Source organism: Pithys albifrons, chromosome 17 (assembly GCF_047495875.1).
Source record: "Pithys albifrons albifrons isolate INPA30051 chromosome 17, PitAlb_v1, whole genome shotgun sequence".
Classification (NCBI taxonomy): domain Eukaryota; kingdom Metazoa; phylum Chordata; class Aves; order Passeriformes; family Thamnophilidae; genus Pithys; species Pithys albifrons.
In genome coordinates this window covers 10721089-10743143 of record NC_092474.1, presented here as the reverse complement: position 1 = coordinate 10743143, position 22055 = coordinate 10721089, and the positions used below count along the sequence as shown (strand labels likewise).

Sequence of the window (22055 nt, the reverse complement as noted above, 5' to 3'; positions counted from 1 at the left end):
AATGAGCTTCAAGTGATTCAAGGAACTACCAGCATTGAATCCAGAAAATGTAAGGTATGTTTAATTTCTTCACTGAAGCAGAAGCACTGACTGAATAAAACACTCCTACTACTTTGCTAGAAAAGTGAAAAGCAAGGAGCTTACAAAGAAACAAAGACCAACAAAACAAAAAACCCAAACCTTCCATGTAGTAAGAAAAGCTTTATATAAAATCTCATACCTGTAATATCATAATGATAATAATCCATGGTTCCAGTACTTCATTTGTAGGAATTCACTAAACCAGAAATAACATTCTAAAATAAAAAAAAAATCAAACAGCAACATAATTTGCTGTCTGAAAACCAATTGCAAGGCAACTTCTTTATCCAGAATAAACTCCTTTAAACAGGCCAAAACATGCAATCATCAGTAGGATCTCCACCACCAGCGTGTCAAACAGCAGCTTTTCATGCTGAATGGATCCCACCCAGAGGGAAGGCACAAAGCTGTGCTTGAACTCAACACGATTCCCAGGATTAGTTCAGTTACTACTGAGGCAGGAGAGGGGGGAAATTGAGTTTAAAACTGGGATTTTCTTTCTGTTCTGATGCAACTCACACCCACAGGCATGGGACACACTCCACAAAGTCTCCTAATCAATGGGAAGGAGAGACCATTACACTGAGAGCAGGAAGCAAACCCAAACAAGCACAGCAGAGAGTGATGTGTCTTTATTACAGGAGGAAAATTCCTGAGCACAAAGCACCAAAATGACACTGTACACACACACAGAGCCAACCCATTGGAGCCTGTTCCCAAGGCACCTGTGCCAAAGGCTGGGTGACTCAGGGCAGCACAAAGCTGGGAAGCAAAACTCCAGCTCCAATTGTTAGCACAGCATAAATGCATATAAACAGACTCTAATGCAATTAACTCGTTAGAACTGCGTATGATTTAGCAGAGAAGTCAATTAAGGGTTTACATGATGAGCACTATGATTCCCCCACACTGCCAAGCCCACTCACACAGCACTCTGGGCAGACACTGCTGTGGGCACGTTTGTGCTCCTGAGGTGCTCCCTTCCTGTCCCTTCCTTTGGATCACACAATCCACCCCCCTGGAAGGAGAGCAGGGCCTGTCCCTGGGATAGTGCAGGGAAGAGTTTCTAAGATGACCAGGAGAGGTAAGACTGAGTTTATTTAGCTTAGAAAAATGCACAGTAAGGGGAGAAGCAGCTCACAGGCAAAGGAAACACCACATGGGGGAACTATGAGATTAAAAAGACCTAAAATTGTGCTACTAACAATAGGGGAATTCACACTCCTTGCCAACACCAAATAAACTGATCCAGTTGAACAGTTTTTTCCCCTCTCAAATCCAATTTCATTTTCCAATTAACATCTCCATAGTCAGACAAAACCCACTGCCAACACAAGAGGTGGCACTTCTTCCACTTTCATGCATTGTGCTTTTGGGGGGAACCTAAACCCAAAAAACACAAATCCCAAATGCACCAGTTCCAAATGTATTATCCACAGTGCTTTGCTTTATTCCTGAGAAACAAGAAAAAGGAGAACATGTCCTACTGGCTCTTTTGTACTCACTTATTCCAAACAGCTGAGGTTTAATGAAATAATAATGTTCAGACAGATTTTTAGAGGCATCTCACATGGTGAGCTGAGCCTCCAAATGTTGAAATGCTTATTAACAGCAAATTCTTTTGAGAGCAGCTGTCATGTCTTCAATATTGCATCACATAAACCTTTTGGACAAAGTGAGGTATATGAGTCTTCATGTAAAAGACCAAGTGAAATTTCTATTTGACCAGCATCAAATTACAGCCACTTGAAAATCCAACTACTTTTATCAGGGAGAAATTGTCATTTCATTATGTACCATTCTACTTCTACAAACTCAGAATTGAAATGTACACCCCAAATGCAGCATCAGACAACACAGAGGGTGAGTCTGTAATATTTCTGCAAGCCCAGGGATAACCAGGTTCAAAAGCTACAGAAATCCCAAACAAAACTGAAAGATTATTTTTACTGGACAAAATGTTTGCCTTTTAAAAGGCAAATTTCTCTGTAAAGGCATAGAGATAACACTACACAGGACAGTGGGTTCTCTCCTACTTCAGTTCATCCACTAATGTGCACTACTCATCCTAAATATACAACTGACACTTCAAGGCAAAAGGACTCAAGTTGTTCTGTTCCCATCTCCCCTTGGTGTAACATTCCTTTTATTTCATTAATTCAAGCTGGACTCATTTAATGGGTGTTGAGGGCCAGACAATCTGCAGCAGAGCAGAGACCACTTCTAAGGAGCAGCTTTTACTTCAGCATTCATTAACTGCTACAGCAGAGTCAGATTAGATCTCCCCCAGCACAGCCCTAACCCAGCCAGAGAGCCAGGCCAGCCCTGCCAGCAGCAGCCACAGCTCATTTCTCACGTGGTGCTAAAAAACATGACAATTCCTGCTATACAGATAGAAAGGCAAACACAGAAATGCAAGGCAGGTTAACCTGTATTCCCATCCTCAACAGAACTGCCTTGGGAAGTACAAACTGACCCCTTTGTATGAATCCTGAAGCACCAAAACAAGAGTCTCCAGTTTTTACATTAACTTGGACTGGTTTCCCTGAGCATTATTAAGGCATTAATAGCTTGATGCTTTTGGGAAACAGAGAGCTGGTGGGCTCCAAGGGGTGTCCCTGTGGCAGCGGGCTCAGCAGGACCCCGAGTGTGCCTGGCACCAGGGGCTGCTCCAAAGCAAACACGAGGGGGATTTGAAGAGGCTGCTGGTGCCACAGCACAGCCCAGAGAAGAGCAACGAGGCTGGAGAAGGGACTGGAGCACAAGTGCTGTGGGGAGAAGCTGAGGGAGCTGGGGGTGTTCAGCCTGGAGAAGAGGAGGCTCAGAGGTGACCTCAGCACTGTCTAGAACTCCCTGAAGGGAAGTTCTGGCCAGGTGGGGGTTGGTCTCTTCTCCCAGGCACTCAGCAATAGGACAAGGGGGCACGATGGGCTCAAGCTCTGCCAGGGGAAATTGAAGTTGGAGAGCAGAAAAAAATTCTTTGCAGAGAGAGTGCTCAGGCATTGGAATGGGCTGCCCAGAGAGGGGGTGGATTCCCCATCCCTGGAGGTTTTTCAACTGAGATTGGCCGTGGCACTGAGTGCCATGATCTGGTAAAGGGACTGGAGTTGGACCAAGGGTTGGACTTGATGATCTCGGAAGTCTTTTCCAACCCAATCCATTCTATGATTCTATGACTCAGCTTTCCAGGAAATTTTACATGCTGGAAGCCTGAACACTGATCCGTCACCATCTGTTTCAGTTCACATTTTCATGTAATGTATGTAGTAAATAATGAAATACAAATCAAAGTGAGTGACCAGATTTAAGCATTTCAAGTAAACAAAACAGTCCTTTCAACTCAGCACCAGCCTCTGCCACCATCATGCACACAAGTGAAATAAAATTGTATTTGTGGGGAGGAGCAACCTCTTATCACACCAGCAAACACACAGCTGGAGAGGCAGAAGCTTTTCAATACATAAATACAAGAGGGTTTGATATCCTCGAGGGGTACATAACACACCCACACACCAGTTAGTTACAAAAATTGCCTCTCACCAGAAGTATATTTACAATTATAGCAACAGTATTAGAAAACTGGTGTAGTAACAACTAACATTTGAAAAGCTGAAGTCTTCCTGCTTAAGGAAAAAACAATGTATGGAGCTAAACATGCTCAAAATGTATTAAGAAAAGGAGAAGGAGATGTCCCAGCTCTCTAAGCAGCACTGGAAACTGCCAGGGGGACAAATTCCCCTCTCACTGCTGAAATTTGCATTTTCATCATACATGAGCATATTTGCATAAGGTTTTTAATGTAGCCATTCAAGGCTCCAGTGAGGCAGTCAGGATACATTTTATCCTGTATTCTGTATAATCAAGGGTGTAACACAACTCATAAACCAGAAGTCTGCCCATCTATGAAGTTATTTCAGTTAAACCCATTTAATTCCTTTAAGTTCACACCCTTACTGAGCTTTTTTACCCATACATATACGATGTATAAGGGAATGCCTTAAAACTGTTACATATGATCTCAAGTTTTCTATCCCAAATCCTACATTGGAACTGTAACATTTTTTATTTTCTGAATCCAGAAAACTCTTAACAGTGGCAGAGAACAATTTTTTCCAATCAACCGATCTCAATTAAAAACCTCCTTTTTTTTTCCCCAGCCAAAATGGAAACAAACATCACAAACATATTCCTTATGTCCCTCATGGCCACTCCTGTGCTCAGTTTTGTCCCTGTTCTGGATTTGAAGTCTCAAAGCCACCTACAAAAATACTACCAAGCTAAATCCTCTCAATGCCCTTCTGTAATCCCCAGAGGTACCTTAAGCCACAGCCCAGCCTGAAAACCCCCCAGTGCCCTGGGAAGGCAGGGGTGGCTCATTGTGGGGCTGGGTTTGTATTTCTGCTGGTATTGCATGCCCAGAAAAAAAGGCCTTCCTGGAAAATATTTTGTAGTGAACATCCAGATGTTTAACCTTCCTAAAAATAACTGAGTCCACCCTTGGAACACTTTTAATTCCAGAGCACCCTTCAGGCAAAACAACTCACATCAGAACTAGGAGAGCATAAACTGGAGTCCAACAAAAGCCAAACTCAGGGAAAGGCAGTAGCAAGATGACAAAGCTGACTCCAACATTGGGATTGTTGGTTGATTGTCAGTTCAAGCCACCTACTGAATTCAGACACAATTCACAGAGTCTATCACTTCCCTTTGCTTCCTGTGCCTAAAAACTATATCCTGAGTCCATAATAATATCAAAATGCTATTGCACTTCCACAACATCACTTGGATTTGAATGCACAGAGTGATGAGCAAAGTAAAACCAGTAATTTAAAAATATAATCATCCTCAGTATTTTATTTGAAAACTATTTTTGTATAAGAAGTAAAGCACCAGGAGAATGTAGCTAATGTGAAGCTGTTTTTAAAACAATATTTCATTACTGTTTGGCATTTGGGGGACTTTTAAAGTTAAGAGTTTATGCATAAACAACTGCAACTTGTGTTGTACAGGATTAAGCACAACAACAGTAAAAATCACAACAGCACAAAGTTTCAGACACTTTTCCTGCCTGTTTTGTTTCCTATATTTTAATTTTATGACAGTGCTAATCAAAGTATCTGAAAGGCAAGAAAAGGCAAATAATTACATAAGATGAACAAAGCTGGCCACCATCCTAATGTGAGAAAAAAAGTGTAACAGAAAAAGTGACAGGCCTACACTTGTCCTTTAAAATTAAGGTGATGTGAATAATCATCCTGTAGTTTCTGAAGCACAGAGGAGTAAGAATTCAATTAATCTACGTAAGTTTTTGTGTTGTTTTCTTTCTCTGATTACAACCTGCTGTGAAGGCAAGAAACAGGGATTAACACTAATATGATTTTAGAAAACCACCTCCAAAACATGCACAAAATCCACAAGAGTTTTCACCCAATTTAGCTCAAGATGAAGTCTCCATTCCTTCCTCTCTCACTTATTACGTTCACCTGAGCAACCCCATGGGAAACCACAGACCTTACTAAATATTAGAAACTCTGTGGAAGGCAAACGCTGGATTTGACCAGGAATGTGATGACAAAGAGTTTGCTCCAGGCTTCTTTCATGTTTTAGAAAGCCAATTTGCTTTCAGTTCCTTTTAGGGGGAGAGTGACACAGATTCCAGAGGCGTAGTCAGCTATATGAAATCTTGGTTCACAAAACAAAGTATGACCCACAATGGCTGCTCTCCTGGGAATGGAGGAGGATAAATACCTAATCATAAAGCAAAACACTGTATTTCATTATTAAGAAGGTAGACTAGAAAACCATTCTCTTTTAACACCAGGCATTTCATTTTCTGCAGTAGGTGTGTAATGGCAGCCCTGCCCAGTTGAGACAGTGCAGCACAAACTGCCCCAATGGCACTAACAAGGCTGATCACTGTCATCCTTTTGTATTAGGAAAGATTTAGTAATAACTTTCTCTGAAGACAAAAGTGAAAATACAAATTATCCACCAAAATTCAGACAAGATGGAATTTAATGCATATGACTTTTAACAGCAGGAAAAGAGAAGAGGCAGACGTAGCAGATCTGGCTTGGGATACAGAATCAGTTGGGTTGGAAGAGACCTCCGAGATCAAGTCCAACCCTTGGTCCAACTCCAGTCCCTTTACCAGATCATGGCACTCAGTGCCACATCCAGTCTCACCTTAAAAACCTCCAGGGTCAGAATCCACCCCCTCTCTGGGCAGCCCATTCCAATGCCTGACCATTCTCTCTGGAAAGAATTTCTTCCTGATCTCCAACCTAAACCTCCCCTGGCAGAGCTTAAACCCCTGCCCTCTTGTCCTACTGTTGGTTGCCTGAGAGAAGAGACCAATCTCCACCTGGTTACAACATCCTGTCAGTTGTAGAGAGTGACAAGGTCACCCCTGAGCCTCCTCCTCTCCAGGCTGAACACCCCCAGCTCCCTCAGCCTCTCCCCACAGCACTTGTGCTCCAGTCCCTTCTCCAGCCTCGTTGCCCATTCGCAGTCACAACTTATCACAGAATTGTTAGTTTTGGAGTCTCCACTGTTACATGTGGACAACAAAGACACCAACAGTTTGCTTGTTGGTATTTCCTTTGTGTTTAGCACATACCTTAATTAGTTCTCCTAATTTCTCTCTGAACTCTAACTGACACCGAAAAAGTCTGCTGGATTTATTACCCACTTCCCAGATTCTGCAACGACTTCCCCTCCGTTTCAGTTACAAAGTGTCCCCAAAGTGTTCCCTGCGTAAGAAGCTGCCCCGCAGGAACTGCAAACACAAGTTCTTTGGGGAACTCGGGGCCTTTCTGGTTTCAGGCCCTCAGCACTCTGTTAACAGAAGGGTCTCTCCATGCATTTCTCTCCAGTGGAACACAAATCTAGTTCAGCACGATGCTGCTTCCAACCCGGTGTCTCCACAGACACCAGACAACACTTGGCTCTGAAATATGTCCCTCTTCCTTCCACCTTCAGCAGATACCATGAATCAGAAGGTCGTATATTTTCATTTGTAAACTGTCAGCTATCTTAGCAGCAACTGTTCTATAAATTTATAGGAGAAATAAATTGTGAGCATAAGATGGCTGTATTCCTTCCTTCCCTGCCCATGCTGCTGTGCAGTTCTCAGTGTCTTAATTAGCAGCATGAATTATTTGCCATGGTAATAGGGAGATATTCACAGCACAGAAAGATGATTTCCCTGAAAGTTCAAACAAGACACTGGCTGGAGATGCACCTCCTGAGACATTATTAGCAAAAGAAGAATAAAAATATAAGCATCTTTACCACATCCAAGCCCAGACTATTGCACAAGTGAAGTATTTCTTTACAAAACACAGTTTGGCTCCATGAACACGGGGATGCTGCTCATGGTGACCTGTGAGAAATGCAAGCAGCTAAGCCTGGAAATGTCCAAGGAGATCCATGTTAGTCCTAACAATGTTCAGATTGTCACAAGCAAGTTGGAACAAAACAGCAGTGTCTGTAGCACTTGATTAGAGAGTTCTGATGCCACAGCATAAGCCATCAGTAGAAATTATTTTCTTTCAAGAGTTTAAACAATTATGAATTCCTAAAAGAAACAAACAGCCCAAGCAAATGCCTCAAGTATAGAAGCTCTTCCACCATGGCATCAGACAACACACAGAGGGTGAGTCTGTAATATTCCTGCAAGCCCAGGGACAACCAGGTTCAAAAGCTACAGAAATCCCAAACAAAACTGAAAGATTATTTTTACTGGACAAAATGTTTGCCTTTTACAAGGCAAATTTCTCTGTGAAGGCATAGAGATAACAGGACAGTGGGTTCTCTCCTACTTCAGTTCATCCACTGATTTGCACTACTCGTCCTAAATGTACAACTGACACTCCAAGGCAAAACACAACTCCCACTTGGACTGCAGAGATGGAATATGTCTTATGTGGAAATTACACCCGGTACAGAACCCAGCGGGCAAAGCAGGTAACTGATTAACCTGGCACTGAACTCTGCTGAGATTATGGACTTCCAACTCTCTCTTGGTGTCATGAAAACAACAGGGATCTGAAACCCAACCAACACAGCTGCATAAAGGGTTTCTCAGCTGTCCTCTTCACCTTTTGTGCTTAGGAGGGTTTCTGTGACCTTCCCTTGGCTGGCAGGGAGGGTCTGTTGCTGCTCCGAGCCAGGGCAGCACCTGCAGAGGAACCAGGAACTCCTTCACTACTCACGGCCACAGAAACACCACCCGTTCCTCAAACCTTGCCCAGCACACCTTCACAGTCATGGGATCTTTGCTCTTGGAAAGAGGAACCCAACTCAGTTTAGTAAATTGCTTTCTTGCAAAATCAAAAGCAAGTTTTGGTACATTTATCTCATAATAAAACAACTTGGAAAAAAATAACTTTTGCTATAAAAATTGTGCAGGATTTTTATTACCATTTGGCCTTATGTTCCCCACTTGCCTTGTATCACAAACAGGTGGGTGGTGGATTTTTATCTTTAGGAACACCAGATTTCAAAAGAAGAAAAAAATTCTCCCTAGTTACAACATGCTAAAAATTTAACTGAGGACCTCCCTCATGATCAAGAAAACATCCACTCAGTGTTGATTTCTAAAATTATCTCAAAATATAATATACCCAAGACACTTTTAGTTACAAAACATCTAGGACTCAAAGCTACTTTTGTTTCCAAAATAAGAGCACTATAAATTTCTATTTGTTGGGCATTTTGTAAACTTACTGTCCTCAGGTGCCCAAACTTTAAGAAAATCTAAATACTTGCTTGCTTTGAGATCGTTGAAGAGCTTGCAAGGAAAACTACAGGACATCCCTCCCCTGATAAAGCACCACACTTGCCAAGATCTGTGAATTCACATCATTCCTACAACTATTTTTACATTATTTTGTTTCTCTCTCTGTACAAATTGCCAGTAAAAGAATTAACAGCCACAGGAATGGAGGATAAGTTGGATCTCTTGAGATGATTTGGGGCATTATTCAGTGTCTAGAGGGGTCAGGAGATTTTGTTATCTCACTTCAACAAATTTTGAAAGACTCCGGCACTGCAGCCTTTCCAAATTAATCAGACAGACCCTCTGAATGTCAGAGAGTTCTGGAATCCTGCTCATCCAAAGCTATCCATTTCCTGTGCAGTACCATGATGCTGGGTATTTAACAGCAAGTTTCCCAACAGCACTGAAAAATTGTTACAAAAAACTCCCAATAGTTTAACTACAAACAATAAGTTCAAGGCTATTATTAGCAAAAAAGGATAACAAATTTTCACACTTTATGAAAGGAAACTATATTAATGTTTTCCAGCACTGGAGCAGTAATGAATGTGAAAAAGGTTGCAGACAATTCAGTCTTTAACATAAGAAAACACAGCTTGTCTTCCAGTAATACAATTCAGCCTCATCGCAGACACTGTCACTCATCCAAGTGCAGAAAAAGGTATTTTTCTGAATAAGGTTGTTCAAGATAAATACTTTATACAGTGAATTGCTCAACTCCACCTTCCTCCTCCTACAGCCACATTACCCAAGAGGCAGAATCCGTGCAGATCCAGGGCTAAAGTTCATCCAAAGTGCAACTGAGCCAAGACGCATCATCCTGGGCACATTTATCATCCACATTCCATCACAGGCAGAATATTGGGCTGTCGAGGTGCCAGCAGGCAGTCAGAAGAGGACAATGACAAAAGAAAACAGATTAATTACGTGGCAGAAGGAGAGGACTCTCAGGATGTGCAGGGAAATTCCTGCATGTCTTTTGGCCTGCAAATTCCTGCAAAGTGCTCAGCCTGTCCTCCAGGCCAGCACAGGCTTTTCACAGCCACAGGGTCAGATGGTGTGTCCGTCTGTCACCTGCCAAGGAGTCGGAGCTGTGTGAGCTGCAGCCACTGCTCTGTTCGCTGCACCAAGAGCTGCCCAGGCAGCTGAAACACACCAATCATCCAGCACGAGAGGCAGCACAGGCTGTGTCGCCTCCGAGGACCCAATGAAAGACTTCACCTTGAAAATCTTACTGTAAACACTGCAAGACAAATGCGTCATCATTCCAGCAGCTTTGCTTGGACAGGAAACAACAGGCTGCAGAACGACTACTTAAATATTTAAGACAATAAATCTTAACAAATCTGGAATCTTATGGGATGCAGAGAGGTAAACAACACACTAAATCAAAAAAATTCAGACCAAAGTCCGTATCTTCATCTGAAGCAACGTGAAGAGGAACACACAAAAAGGGCACAGCAGGTCTCCTAACAAGCACACAGAGGAACACCACCACCTGATGCTGTGTTTGATCTCATCCAGAAGCCAAGACCAGAAGTTGATCCTTTCCCAGGCACACAGTTTCACTCAAGACACATGGATTATACTGAGAGTCCATCTTGAATGGCTGAACTTGCTCTCAAAGTATCACCTAGAAACATCCTGTGCATACTCCTGCTTAGCTTCTTCCCCTCGTGGCCAGACCCATCTTTATCCCCAGGCTCTCTCTCTGGCCTGCTCCTTGTCATGCAGGGGCATCCTGAGCTCCTAATCAAAGCAAACTGCTCCTGACCACCACAAAGTCTCTGCCCAGGTCTGGATTGGTCACTGCCACCACACCTGCACCCAGAGGAGAGAAATTGTTCCACTAACCTTGTCCTAACTATCGGAATACAGCACTCACTGCAGTGAAGGACTAACAGAAAAAGGGTTCATTCACATTCAGAAGGTCTCTTCCTGTGTTAGAGCTGCTCATGCAGAGCAGAGCTCTGACAGCAGCATGTGCTGCAAATCCCACCTCCTTGGTAAGTCACAGAACGCAACAACTGAAGCACAAACAGCGGTGCAGAGTGAGAAGGTGCAAGAGCACTTGCACTAGAGTGACACAACTGTTTATGTGGGAGATACAGGCACTTCTGGCAATGAGTGCTACAGAAAAGCTTAACATGTTCACATATGCAGGCACTGCTGGGAGGAATGAATTAAATTAAATGCTAGAATAGGTCCCAGGAAGACACTCCAGCAAAGACCCTGCTGGGGTTTCTGTCTCCTCAGCAACTTGGAAGGGGATCATCACTTTGCAATTTCCACACGTTGAGAAATGCAGCTGCCCAAACCTACAGGTGAACACTCACCTAAGGCTTAATATACAGAGACACTCTGGAGCCCTCTCAGGTGTGGAGGATATTGATCTCAATGCTGCTGCTTCCATTCCCAGATAAAACACACCTTTCCATCCCAATATAAAACATATTATTTTGCATTTTGTAGTTTAACTTCCACAGCAATTCCTGTGCTTAACCTACAAATACGCGGAATAACTTGACACTCTTTAATAATTTTTTAAGATATCAAAATACAGTGAGCTGTCTATTAAGAAAAGGGTTGTTTGTTTTTATCACAGGAGACAGAAAAGAGGATGTTATCTCACCTCTATTGACTTTACTATTGACTTAAAAAACCTGAATGAAACCACACCTCATACCTCTGACACTTGGACTGGTATTTATTGATTACATGCTTAGAAATCCAAACTCTTTTTAGCAATGTATTCAGAAGTCAGATCACAAACTAAAACTGCCAACTAATAGTTTAATCAAACCATTTAACAATCAGGCCTTACAATCAACAAGTCAGAACCAAAGTCAAACTGACCAATATGACCTTGTCACAGAGAGAGAGCAGCTCTGAGTGCTATTGATGAGTTGATTTACCCACACAGTCCAGCATTATAAACTTATCACAACGTGCCTGGGTAGAATTACACAGTACTCCATAAAAATTCCATAAAAGAAGGAGCTGACACCATCAGCACCAACTATGAATCTTCAGTGACAGTGCTGAAAGCACATTCCTGGATAAGTCAAGGCTGTGGAGCAGCCAGTCTGTCTGGCCTGATTTAAGCAGCTTTCATCGTGCCGGGCCTGTATTAAGACAAATTAATGTTGTCAGATGATGGCTGGAGAGACCTGACTGGGACATGACTATTCACAACTGCACCAAGTGAGGAGGGGATTCAGCTGGCACGAAAATACAAAATACAGACCATCAAAACAGGCATCCTGCTTTTCTACCTCCAACAGAGAGACAAACTCAGATAAAAAAGGTCCTGACAGCACCAACTGTGGCCACTCCCCAGATAAACACAGCCCACAGCTGAGGCCACTCCAGCCAGGGCCTGATCTCTGCCTGACAACCCAGGGCAAGGGAAGCACAGCCCTTTAAGACACCTGAGCATCAGGCCTAAGGCAGCTGGGTCGGGTCCAGGTGCAGCAAACAGGCAGCAGAACAGATGGACACTGTTCTCAACAAACTCCTGCCCAAATAGCTAAAAAGCTTTGTGACATCAACAAGAAGTAGGAACGGTCTTTAGAGAGGGCACTTTGGGAATTTTAAGAAACTTTTTCCAGTGAAGCCCCCTGTAGAGAAGTACTTCTGGTTTATGGCTGACTTTTTTCATCTTTTGATTTAACTTCAAGGTAGCTCTTTTTTATGTTCCATCCGCAAAAACATAAAAAAATAAAGAGAAAGATAACTAGCTGGCAAACTAACATTGGGGTTCTTCTGAGGCACTTAAGTATGATAAAGAGGTTCTTTCTGTTCTGTACCATCTGTAACTGCTTACAGCTGCATATGCTTTAGAAGTAGTCAAGTTAGCAGAAAATTGAAAAAAAAAAAGCCCAGCTCTTCACTATTTAGCTTTAAAGTTTCCTTTTTCATGAGGAATAAAAAAGCACTCTTTAAACTATTTTCAACATAAAGCTTAATTAGATTCTACTCTTCATCTTCAAAACCCTGCAGAGATCATAATGTTCCCCATGAGAGCTTTCAGCCCTTTGTGGTAACTTCTGGGAGCAGCCATTCAAGTGAAGGCACAGGACCAGCCAGCCCAAGGGGAGCTCAGAGAGCAGCTAATCCTCCCCCCAGCACACAGACCATCAGTCTGAACTTCCGAAAAGGACCAGAGTGACCTCATGCCATCAAACCTAGAAAGCAAGACACAGACACGCCTCACCTCCCCAGTGAGCAATACAGGCTACAGAAATGCATAGAATGCAGCTCTGTTTGCTCCCTTTGCCTCCTGCTGTGTCACCAGCCTCACCTTTAGCTAACAGTCCCTGGGGAAAGGGACTTCCCTTTGACTAAATAAGTCAAAGTCACGCTACACCTGCTTTATCTTGCCAGGTGGGCTGACACAGATGATGGTGAGGTAAATCACAACTGTAACCTTGAAAGTAGTACATTAATACCAGTGAAAACATTCCTTTATATAACAACTTACCACTAAGCTTTGGTCTCGTACATCCAACGTATCAGTACAATAGCTGGTTGATCCTAATTAAAATAATTATTCAGAGTTCACTGTTGAATTTCTAGCCACTACAGAAGTTTTCAAATAAATGTCAATCAAGTTTTAAACCTATCCAACACAAGAAGGACTGTCAGATGGCCAAGAGCCACAGACACCAGCAGTAACCCTGAGCAGAGCTGTAACTCAGCTGCTGGGCTTCCCTCTGGCCTGCAGAGCTCAAGCCGTTTGTAATTCTGGTCCTTGTCCAAGCTGTGCATCACAAGTGGAGTAAGCTGAATTTATTAATCCAAGTGATGACTGAAAGTACAATAAATCCTGCAGATATACACTTGCTCCCCAACCCATGCAGAGAACACTCCTGCTAAACTGTCTGTGCATCACTGCTGTGGAGAAAGGTGCCCCAACTGACATGCTGAGATGCCTTGATTTACTTCTTGTGCCACCTGCCCCCAAGTGCCCCACAAATCCCTGTGTGCAGTGGTTTGCTGTTCTAACACAAAGCCTCTAATTGCAGGACAACTGACATGAGAAAATGGTACAAGCAGAGTTCCCAGATTTCTGTGGTTCAGTGAAACACTCCCAGTTCTCAGCATTTCTACTGACCTCCGTAAACTTCTGTAAGGTTTTAAATACACTTAAAATTATGTATCATTGCAAATTTACTACAAGTTGTCTTCTGGCTAGTTATGAGATGAACAAAAGGACTTTCTAAAGGTACTTTCTCCAAAACCAGAGGAATCCATAGGAATGAAGAAGTGAACTTGGACTTCCAAGACAGACAATCACAGAAGCACTGACTGGGTACAACTGAGAGGACTGAAGGGTGCTTGGCTTCAAAAGCCACTACTTAACACTGCACAGAACTCTTTTTTTTTTCCTTTTGCCAGATGAACTGAAGATTAATTTAGATTCAAGCCTGTTCTTGCAGGCAAGCTTGCCAAGTCATGCTTAAAGTTAAAGATTGTGTGTGTGAACAGAGGGTGGAACCCCCTGGGTCTCCTCCTGCTTCCCCCACGCGACCTTTGCTGGGGAGGCTCCTGTAGGACTGAGGTTATGGCACAAAAATGGACGGGAATCATTTCACAGCCTCAGCTACACACCCGCTGCATGGGAAAATACTTTCCTGGGTCAAAAGTCTAAGAACGAGCAACAGGAAGCAAAGGGAGAACAGCCAGACCTGAGAGACACAGAAGGAAAAACTGTTTTCAGAAGGAAGGAGAGAAGAAATGAGTCAAAGAGTGTCATTTTCCTTTCAGATTCCACTGCTCAGGGGAAACGGTGCCGTACATAAACTGTAAGATACAATTTTATCTCTGCCAACTTCTACATGGGCAACTTCAGCAATAAGGGAGGCACCCTAAACACAACACTGTGCAGTGGAGACCAATTTTCCTGGTGCATTCTCCACTATGTCAGGACACTGGCTGTGATGAAAGAACTGCTTTTCTGATATTCTGAAAAACAAAAAAGTCACTTAATCCTTAAACCCTGTTCCCACACAAGTGAGTGCAAGGACTGTCTCATTTCATATATTTATTATTTGGAATCCTTGTTGTTGTAGGTTATTAGCAATGTTCTGGTTTAATTGGCTAGTTATCCATTACAGAGTATCCTTCCAAAAATCCAGAACATTCTGACTTCTCACTCCCCTGTCTATATGACACCACTTAATGTGACACACAGACATGGAGGCTCTCCAAGGGAATCTGGGACCTGAGGCTCAGATCTGGCCCTGAAAAGAAATACTCAACAGAATGTAATACTGAAGATGACAGCACCACAGCCACACAATTAGTGAGCTCTGGGGCCATGTCATCGTGGTGCTTCTGGTGGACAGAGAGGCACTTGATGTATCATGAGAGCCGAGTCTCTGCTGGGATACACGAGGGGAGATCGGAGGGTTTCAGGCATGGACACCAGAAGATGTAGAAGGAGAAATCATCAGCATCCTTGGAAGAATTAGAGGGAAAGGGGATCAGCAAGTGTTGCAAGGACACAAATGCTCCACTAATCTTATTAAATCCTCACCTTTCACAGTGGGTCTGAGTGCCTGGATCCCACCCAGCTCACACCCCCCCGGCCCGGCTCACACTCCCCGGCCCGGCTCACATCCCCCCGGCCCGGCTCACACCCCCCCGGCCCGGCTCACACCCCCCCCGGCCCGGCTCACACCCCCCCCGGCCCCGCTCACACCCCCCCCGGCCCCGCTCACACCCCCCCCGGCCCCGCTCACACCCCCCCCGGCCCCGCTCACACCCCCCCCGGCCCCGCTCACACCCCCCCCGGCCCCGCTCACACCCCCCCCGGGCCCCGCTCACACCCCCCCGGCCCCGCTCACACCCCAGGTGTGCTCGGCTCCCTCAACACCCACCACCGGCTGAATCCTTTCAAATTACAATTCTAATCAGTGACACCAAAGCAACGGAGCACCAAAAAGAAAATGGGCACAATGATTTCTTTCTACCGATTTCAGCCTTGGTTCTTTCTGGAAACTTTACTCATATGTCACTAGAATTAAATCACAGTTTGCCTAAATGGCTTTTGTCAATTATTTGCTTTTAAAGCATATTACCATGCTTGGAGTCACCATAAAATGTCGAAGGGCAATAAAGGCAGTGGCATCTATGCCACAGGTGGTGATACATCACACTGCCAAAATAATGAAATAAAATAGCTGAGACACTAAAAAAGACCAGAGTCCATTCTGCTGTTTTTCAAATTTCAGGAAATCAAAATCACTGCGTTTTAAAAAGCATGACACGTATTCCAAAGTTCTTCTCGTAGGAAGGTTTCCTAAGTACCCATTTCCTGGCATTGTGTTTCAGCGACAAATGATTATTGACAGAGTTTTCTGGTATCAGAAACTGTGGTGTTCACCAAAACACAGCTTATCTCAGAAGAACTTAATATCCTCAATTAATTTGTCTGGCAGTCCACACACAATTCCTCAAATTCCAACAGCATCAGTTTGCTTAACTCATACCAAAATCCCAAACTGCACAGAATAAGCCATTTCTTTATTTGGTCCTGCCCTCCAGTAGAAGATGACACTGCCGGGCCCATCACAGCTCACACAAACCACAAGAACAGGTACTGACAATGGCAGTGCACACACCTGACAGCTCACTCACCTGTGACACAGGACATCATGCAGGTCACCTTCTGTCTGCGGAAATTCTGCCTTTCATCCCCAGAGGAGCAGCCTGACCTCCCCCACAGAGTCCACACTTACAGACCCCCCAAGCCCCCACACTGCTTTTGTGGAGGCAGGAAGTAGAGCCCAGGCCCTGCCAATCCCAGGCACAAAGGGTTTGCTGCTTCCTGGCCCAGCAAATATTTACAGTGTCCTACATGCAGCAAAACAGATTTAAATGGACTTACAAAGCTCAGCCTCTGAATAACACATAGTTTGGTGATGAGAACACTCCCTTGGAAGGTGAGAGATGCAAGGCCAGAAACCCAGGGGGATGGAACTGATCTCCTACATCCTGGCCAAGTGTTCTAATCACTGGATAAAAGCAAGGAGCCATTAACTTGTGCTGCCACACCACCCTGAAAAGGCTGAAGGCACACCCGACAGAAACCTCAAATAAAACAGGTACTGCACGCCAGCACCAAGGGAACACTGATTTATGTTCTCCACTTTAAAATTTTTCTTAAAGAATTATTAATGCATTAGTAAATACAGGCTTTGCACTGAAGAGAGATTTTTTTCCCTTCTGCTAATCAGAGTCATTATACACATGTACATTCAAGTAACTGTAAACTCCAGCTAATCCCAAGCTCTTTGCTTTATTTGTCTTTCAGCCCAGCACTGCAGACAGTGCCCCGTGTGCAGGATACACAGCCTGAGATAGCAAAAGCTCCAGGGAGGACAAACAAGTGAAGTGGGACTGGTACTGAAAGACAAACATGAGCTACAAAACTGATACTCTCAAATTTACTGAGGTCTAAGTCACTTTTCTGATGCCAGACACTCACGTAATTCATACAATGACATCCTTGTTCTCAGGAGGCTCCCAACAATCGTTAAAATGGAATGTGGACGGTAATTTCAGGGCCTGAAAAACCGAAGATTAAAGGCCAAACTCCATGTGTGTATGCCAAGGCTTCATGACAGATTTTTGACAGCAGCACAACAGAATTTCATCTGTGTGCTTTACAATCTGTTGCCTACGAAGGGCAGTATTTTAAAAGCCAGGTGAACGACTTGAACTGCCTCCCATCCTCACAACACCTTCATTAGTCACTCAAGGTCTCCCAGCCTAAACTGAACAAACAAGTAAAAATCCTGAATGCAAAAAATTCTTTTACTAGTGCTTGACAAGTTCTGTCAGCAAGCTGTGGCTCCTCTTACTCCCTGCCCTCCCACACACACATCTAATCCAGCCAACTAAGACTTAAAAGCACCACCTCAGCCTTCTGGAAGGGACTGCATTTCAATTCATGGCAGCAGCATGTGAAATGCCTAATTGCAGTGAAAGGAAATTCTCAGACCTCTGAATCCAGAGAGACTTCTAACACCAACTGATTTGAATTCTCCCAGGAGCAAAGACAGCATTGTACCTTTACACTTATTCCAAACCCCAGTAGCTTTATTGATTACTCTGACACATCATCAGATTTCATTTCCACGCCCTTTGCATTACGTAGAGAAGCTTCTAAATATATCACCATTTCACTCATGAAACATTTGATGTCTAATACAGGAATCATTCCACAGATTATAATATTAAAGAGGGAGTTCAGTAGTTTTTAAGATTAGTGACTCAATACAGTGCCTTCTTTTTTTGTTCTCAGCTTACCCTTCCAGTCTGTCTCCCAATCACCACCCTGACAGGACACGCACACGTTGCAATCCATATTACTCTTATTATACAATGCTCTGGGAAAGAAAATATTAAAAATACATTTGATTTTGGTGTAGAAATCTCCTTTTACTTCTCTCTTCAGAAAGAAGGAAGCTGTGAAAATCTTTTGTGCATTCAAAGGGTAAAAAAAGAACAAAGCAATCTCTATTGCCAGCCTGGGCAACAGTGAAAAGGGAGGGGGTGTTACATCAGGCCTTGAACAACACTGAACACCTACTAACTGAAGATAAACAAGATATGAACATGCTGGGCCCTCTCCACAGGCTCCAGCACAAAGGTTTCACCACGAAGTGATACAAACTGAGGAAAGACCAAGTATTTCACCAAGTACTGGTGCAGGTCCTGCTGCTCCCACACTCATCTGCTGTAACTCTTCCAACAGCTGGGTGCCTGCAGATAAACCCCTTGGCCTTTGTTAATCTCTCTCACACACACATGTGTACACTGGTGAGGGGCAAACAACTCTTCCCTTATTTAATCCCTCCTGTGCTGCTGCAGGAACTTTTGCCACTACCCAGTCCCATTTCCTTGCAGGAATACAGAGAGGAAGTGAGGGGAAAATGGGTATTTCACAGCCTCTTTCCTCTCCCAATCCATTCCACTCATAGGAAATTAATTTCAGCTCCTATTCAACCTAGAAAATCATGAACAACCTTCCAAGGCAGCAGCACTTGTGGATTTGAGTAACACCAGTATCAGACACAGCTCTTGTTTCCTTCCATTATTGCTGGAATCTGACAAAGAAAGTTTCTCTACTCACAACTGACAAGCATTTTTACAAAGTGCACATCCTTTGAAAGAGGATTTCCATCTGGCACTTATCCCACATTTCACATTAAAATTAGTTTTTCCAGGATGACAGTATTCATTTTCTCCAGCAGAATTCTCAGCAGAGACTCTATGAGAACACACCTCTATGAAACTGGCTCAGCAAGACTATTTAAGACACTAAAAAAGAGCTAAATAAAAGTACATATGGTTATAGGTGTGGGCATCACTGAAGAAAAAAGAAGTTGTTGGAAGAAAGAACTTACAAGAACTGTCACAGAAGACAACTCAGGCATTTAAAACTACGAAAGAGATGGGGGGAAAGCCTAAGTCCCCTTCTTACAGTAATAAAAGAAAGTAATTGCAATCAGTTCCACTTGGTAATTGAAAGAAAAATATAAACCTACCTTAAAATTTCATATTTACAAAACAATAAATGCAGAAAAATGCAAATTAGTTCTCATCTCTTCAAAACAACATCATTAAGGAGATGGCAGTCACTGAAAAAAGCCCTTTTTTACATGGTTGCCAGTGCTGATGTCCAGTAATCACAGCTGGCAAGTCCATTGTTTCAACATATTTCTAACACAACTGAGACAATGTTTTAAAAACAGTCGAACCCATAAAAAACCTTTATCATGTCTTAAGAAGAAGCTGCAGTGATTCAACACCACAGGTTGAGAGTTCTGCACAGAAGAGAGTGATTGTGCCTGGACAAAGGGAGGCCCTGCCGTGCCCAGGAACCAATTTACACCCATGCAAAGACAGGGGTGGGAAGGGGCATTTCCTAATGCCAAATGATGTATTTGCAGTGTGAAATAAGGCACGTGCAGAGCAGCTGGACTCTGCACCACGGAACACACCCGTTCTTGGAAAGCCACCTTTGCCACACGGAGAAAGGGCCAGGGCTGGCACAGGGACAGGCTGGGGTGGACACCTGCACTCCCTGCTGGGCACAGCCCCGCTGCAAACAGCACCAGACTGCTCAGCCCTCAAAACGCACATTCTTCCTAAAAGCACTAAAGCACCACCCAATTCTCTGCCGAGCTCCATCACCATAATTAAAAATAAACCAACACAAGATTGTTGCTTGAAGTGTAAGTAACGAAACACCCTCAGGGAAGAGAGCAGGACCCCTGAGGATGGAACGGGACTTTTGCTCTGTCCAGGCTCCCAACGCAAAGTGACAGAAACCTCAAGTAGTGAGGACACGTTAACGAACAGAGACACAAAATTACAGTGTTTTGCTACACAAGCCTCATGTCCTCATTCTGTTACAACCTCAGGACTGTAAGAAAGAACTTCCACTCCTGAGAGGCACCGAGGAAGCAGTGAAGGACAACTGAAACCCCAACTTCAGTGCCCTAAAACAGGGAGCCCAAGGAAGAGCAAATCCTCCTCCCAGGCTCTGCTAAGAACCTTCCTTTAGATAATACCACGGCAAAGACTCTCATTCAAAAGGCAAAGGAGTTCACAATCGAAACAACGTACAACTGACATTTTGTTACATTTACTTCTTTAAAATACACTAAGACAACAGTTCACTAGACACATTCAATTAAAATACCTTAAACTGCCTAAATCTGTAGTAAAAGCCACTTACCTTAACACACTTTGTAAGAGTTGTGGCTTTGCTGCTCTTTTAAAGCAGAGAACACCATTGCCTGAACGGGGCTTGTGAAACAAAGTAACAACGTCTAAAAGGCAGAAAACCAACACAAATATCGGCTCTTGACAGAGAAGTGACAGAAGAGGGACGAAAGGGTTGCCAAAGTCTCAACATGTGGCAGAACCGAAATCCCCACTGGGTTGCAAGTTTTGAAAAAGTAATGGGAAAGATTTCCAGAACAGGAATATTCCTTGCATGTTCAATCCCTTCTCCACATCCAGCACACACCAAGGTCAAAAGCTGAGATTTAACTTCTTTTTTCCCAACAAATCTAAGAAACAACCCGGGATGATATCACCAGATTTAAAATGCAGTGGTATCACAATTAAATTGCTGCAGTCAATAGAGCTGATACACAGATAAATTATCTGAGGTATTTTAGTCGTGATCCCTGACAGTACAAAAAAAACAGAATTACTCGAAGAAGCTGCACCCCGTCTCTCTACTCCAGTGCCTGCTAGGCCCGAGACAGTGCCAGGACACCAAAAAAATGCCCTCTCATTTGCTGTACTTCATGTCTTCCCACAGGAACTGGTCTCTTCCTCCCCGTTCTATTTCCTGTACACAGCCCGAGCCCATTGTCGCCAGGTGAAACACTCACAGAGACACACACACACACACAGACACACAGACAGACACACAGAGACAGACACACAGACACACACCCGGCCCCCGGCCCCGCCGTGCCCGCGGGCAGGGCTGCCCCGCAGTCGGCTCTCGACGCTGCCGTGCCCGGGCACAGCTCCGGACCCGCCGGTGCTCCCCGCGCTCCCGCTCCGGGGCCGGCGGGGGATCCGGCAGCGCGGCCGCCCCGTCTCTCTTCCCTCCCGCCGGTCCCTCCTCCCGCACCGCGCCGAGCCCGCACCGCTCCCCGGCGGCGGCTCCACGCCCCGGTCCCCCCGCGGGCCCCGCTCGGCCCGGCCCGGCCCCGCGGCTCACCAGGAGTAGGTCTGCTCCGCCATGGCGGCGGCTGGGCGGCCGGCGCTGGGCTCTGCGGGGCGGCCGGGCCCGGGCTCCTCCTCCGCCTCGTCCTGCGCCTCCTCCTCGCAGGCTCCGGGGCTCAGTGGCGGCCCCGCTGCGGCTCCCGGCCCAACATGGCGGCGGCTGTGAGGAGGGAGGGCAGCCGAGGGGGGGTCCCCGCGCGGGCGGGCAGAGCGGCGGTGGCGGCGGGGCGGGCGGAGGCTCAGCAGCCGGGACGCGGGGCCGCGCTGTGGCGCCGGCGGGGCCTCATGGCCGGCGGGGCGGCGGCGGCGGCGGCGCGGGCGGGGCGGGGCGGAGGCGGCGGCACCGGCGGCCGGGCCAGGCCGCGCCGCGTGCCCGTGGCCGCGCGCGCGCACGGCGGGGGCGGGGCCGCGCGGGGGGCGGGGCCGC

At 44.9% G+C, this 22055-nt stretch overlaps 1 protein-coding gene across 1 annotated transcript in view; it reads right to left on the bottom strand.

Annotated features, from left to right (window-relative positions):
• The window catches only part of SPPL3 (signal peptide peptidase like 3), a 57782-nt gene extending 35784 nt beyond the window's left edge, over nucleotides 1-21998 (bottom strand). Inside the window, exon 1 of the mRNA XM_071572378.1 lies at nucleotides 21624-21998. Coding sequence (XP_071428479.1) covers nucleotides 21624-21646 — 23 coding nt within the window. The 5' untranslated portion in view covers nucleotides 21647-21998. The remainder of the gene's footprint in view (nucleotides 1-21623) is intronic.
• Between the last annotated feature and the right edge of the window lie 57 nt (nucleotides 21999-22055).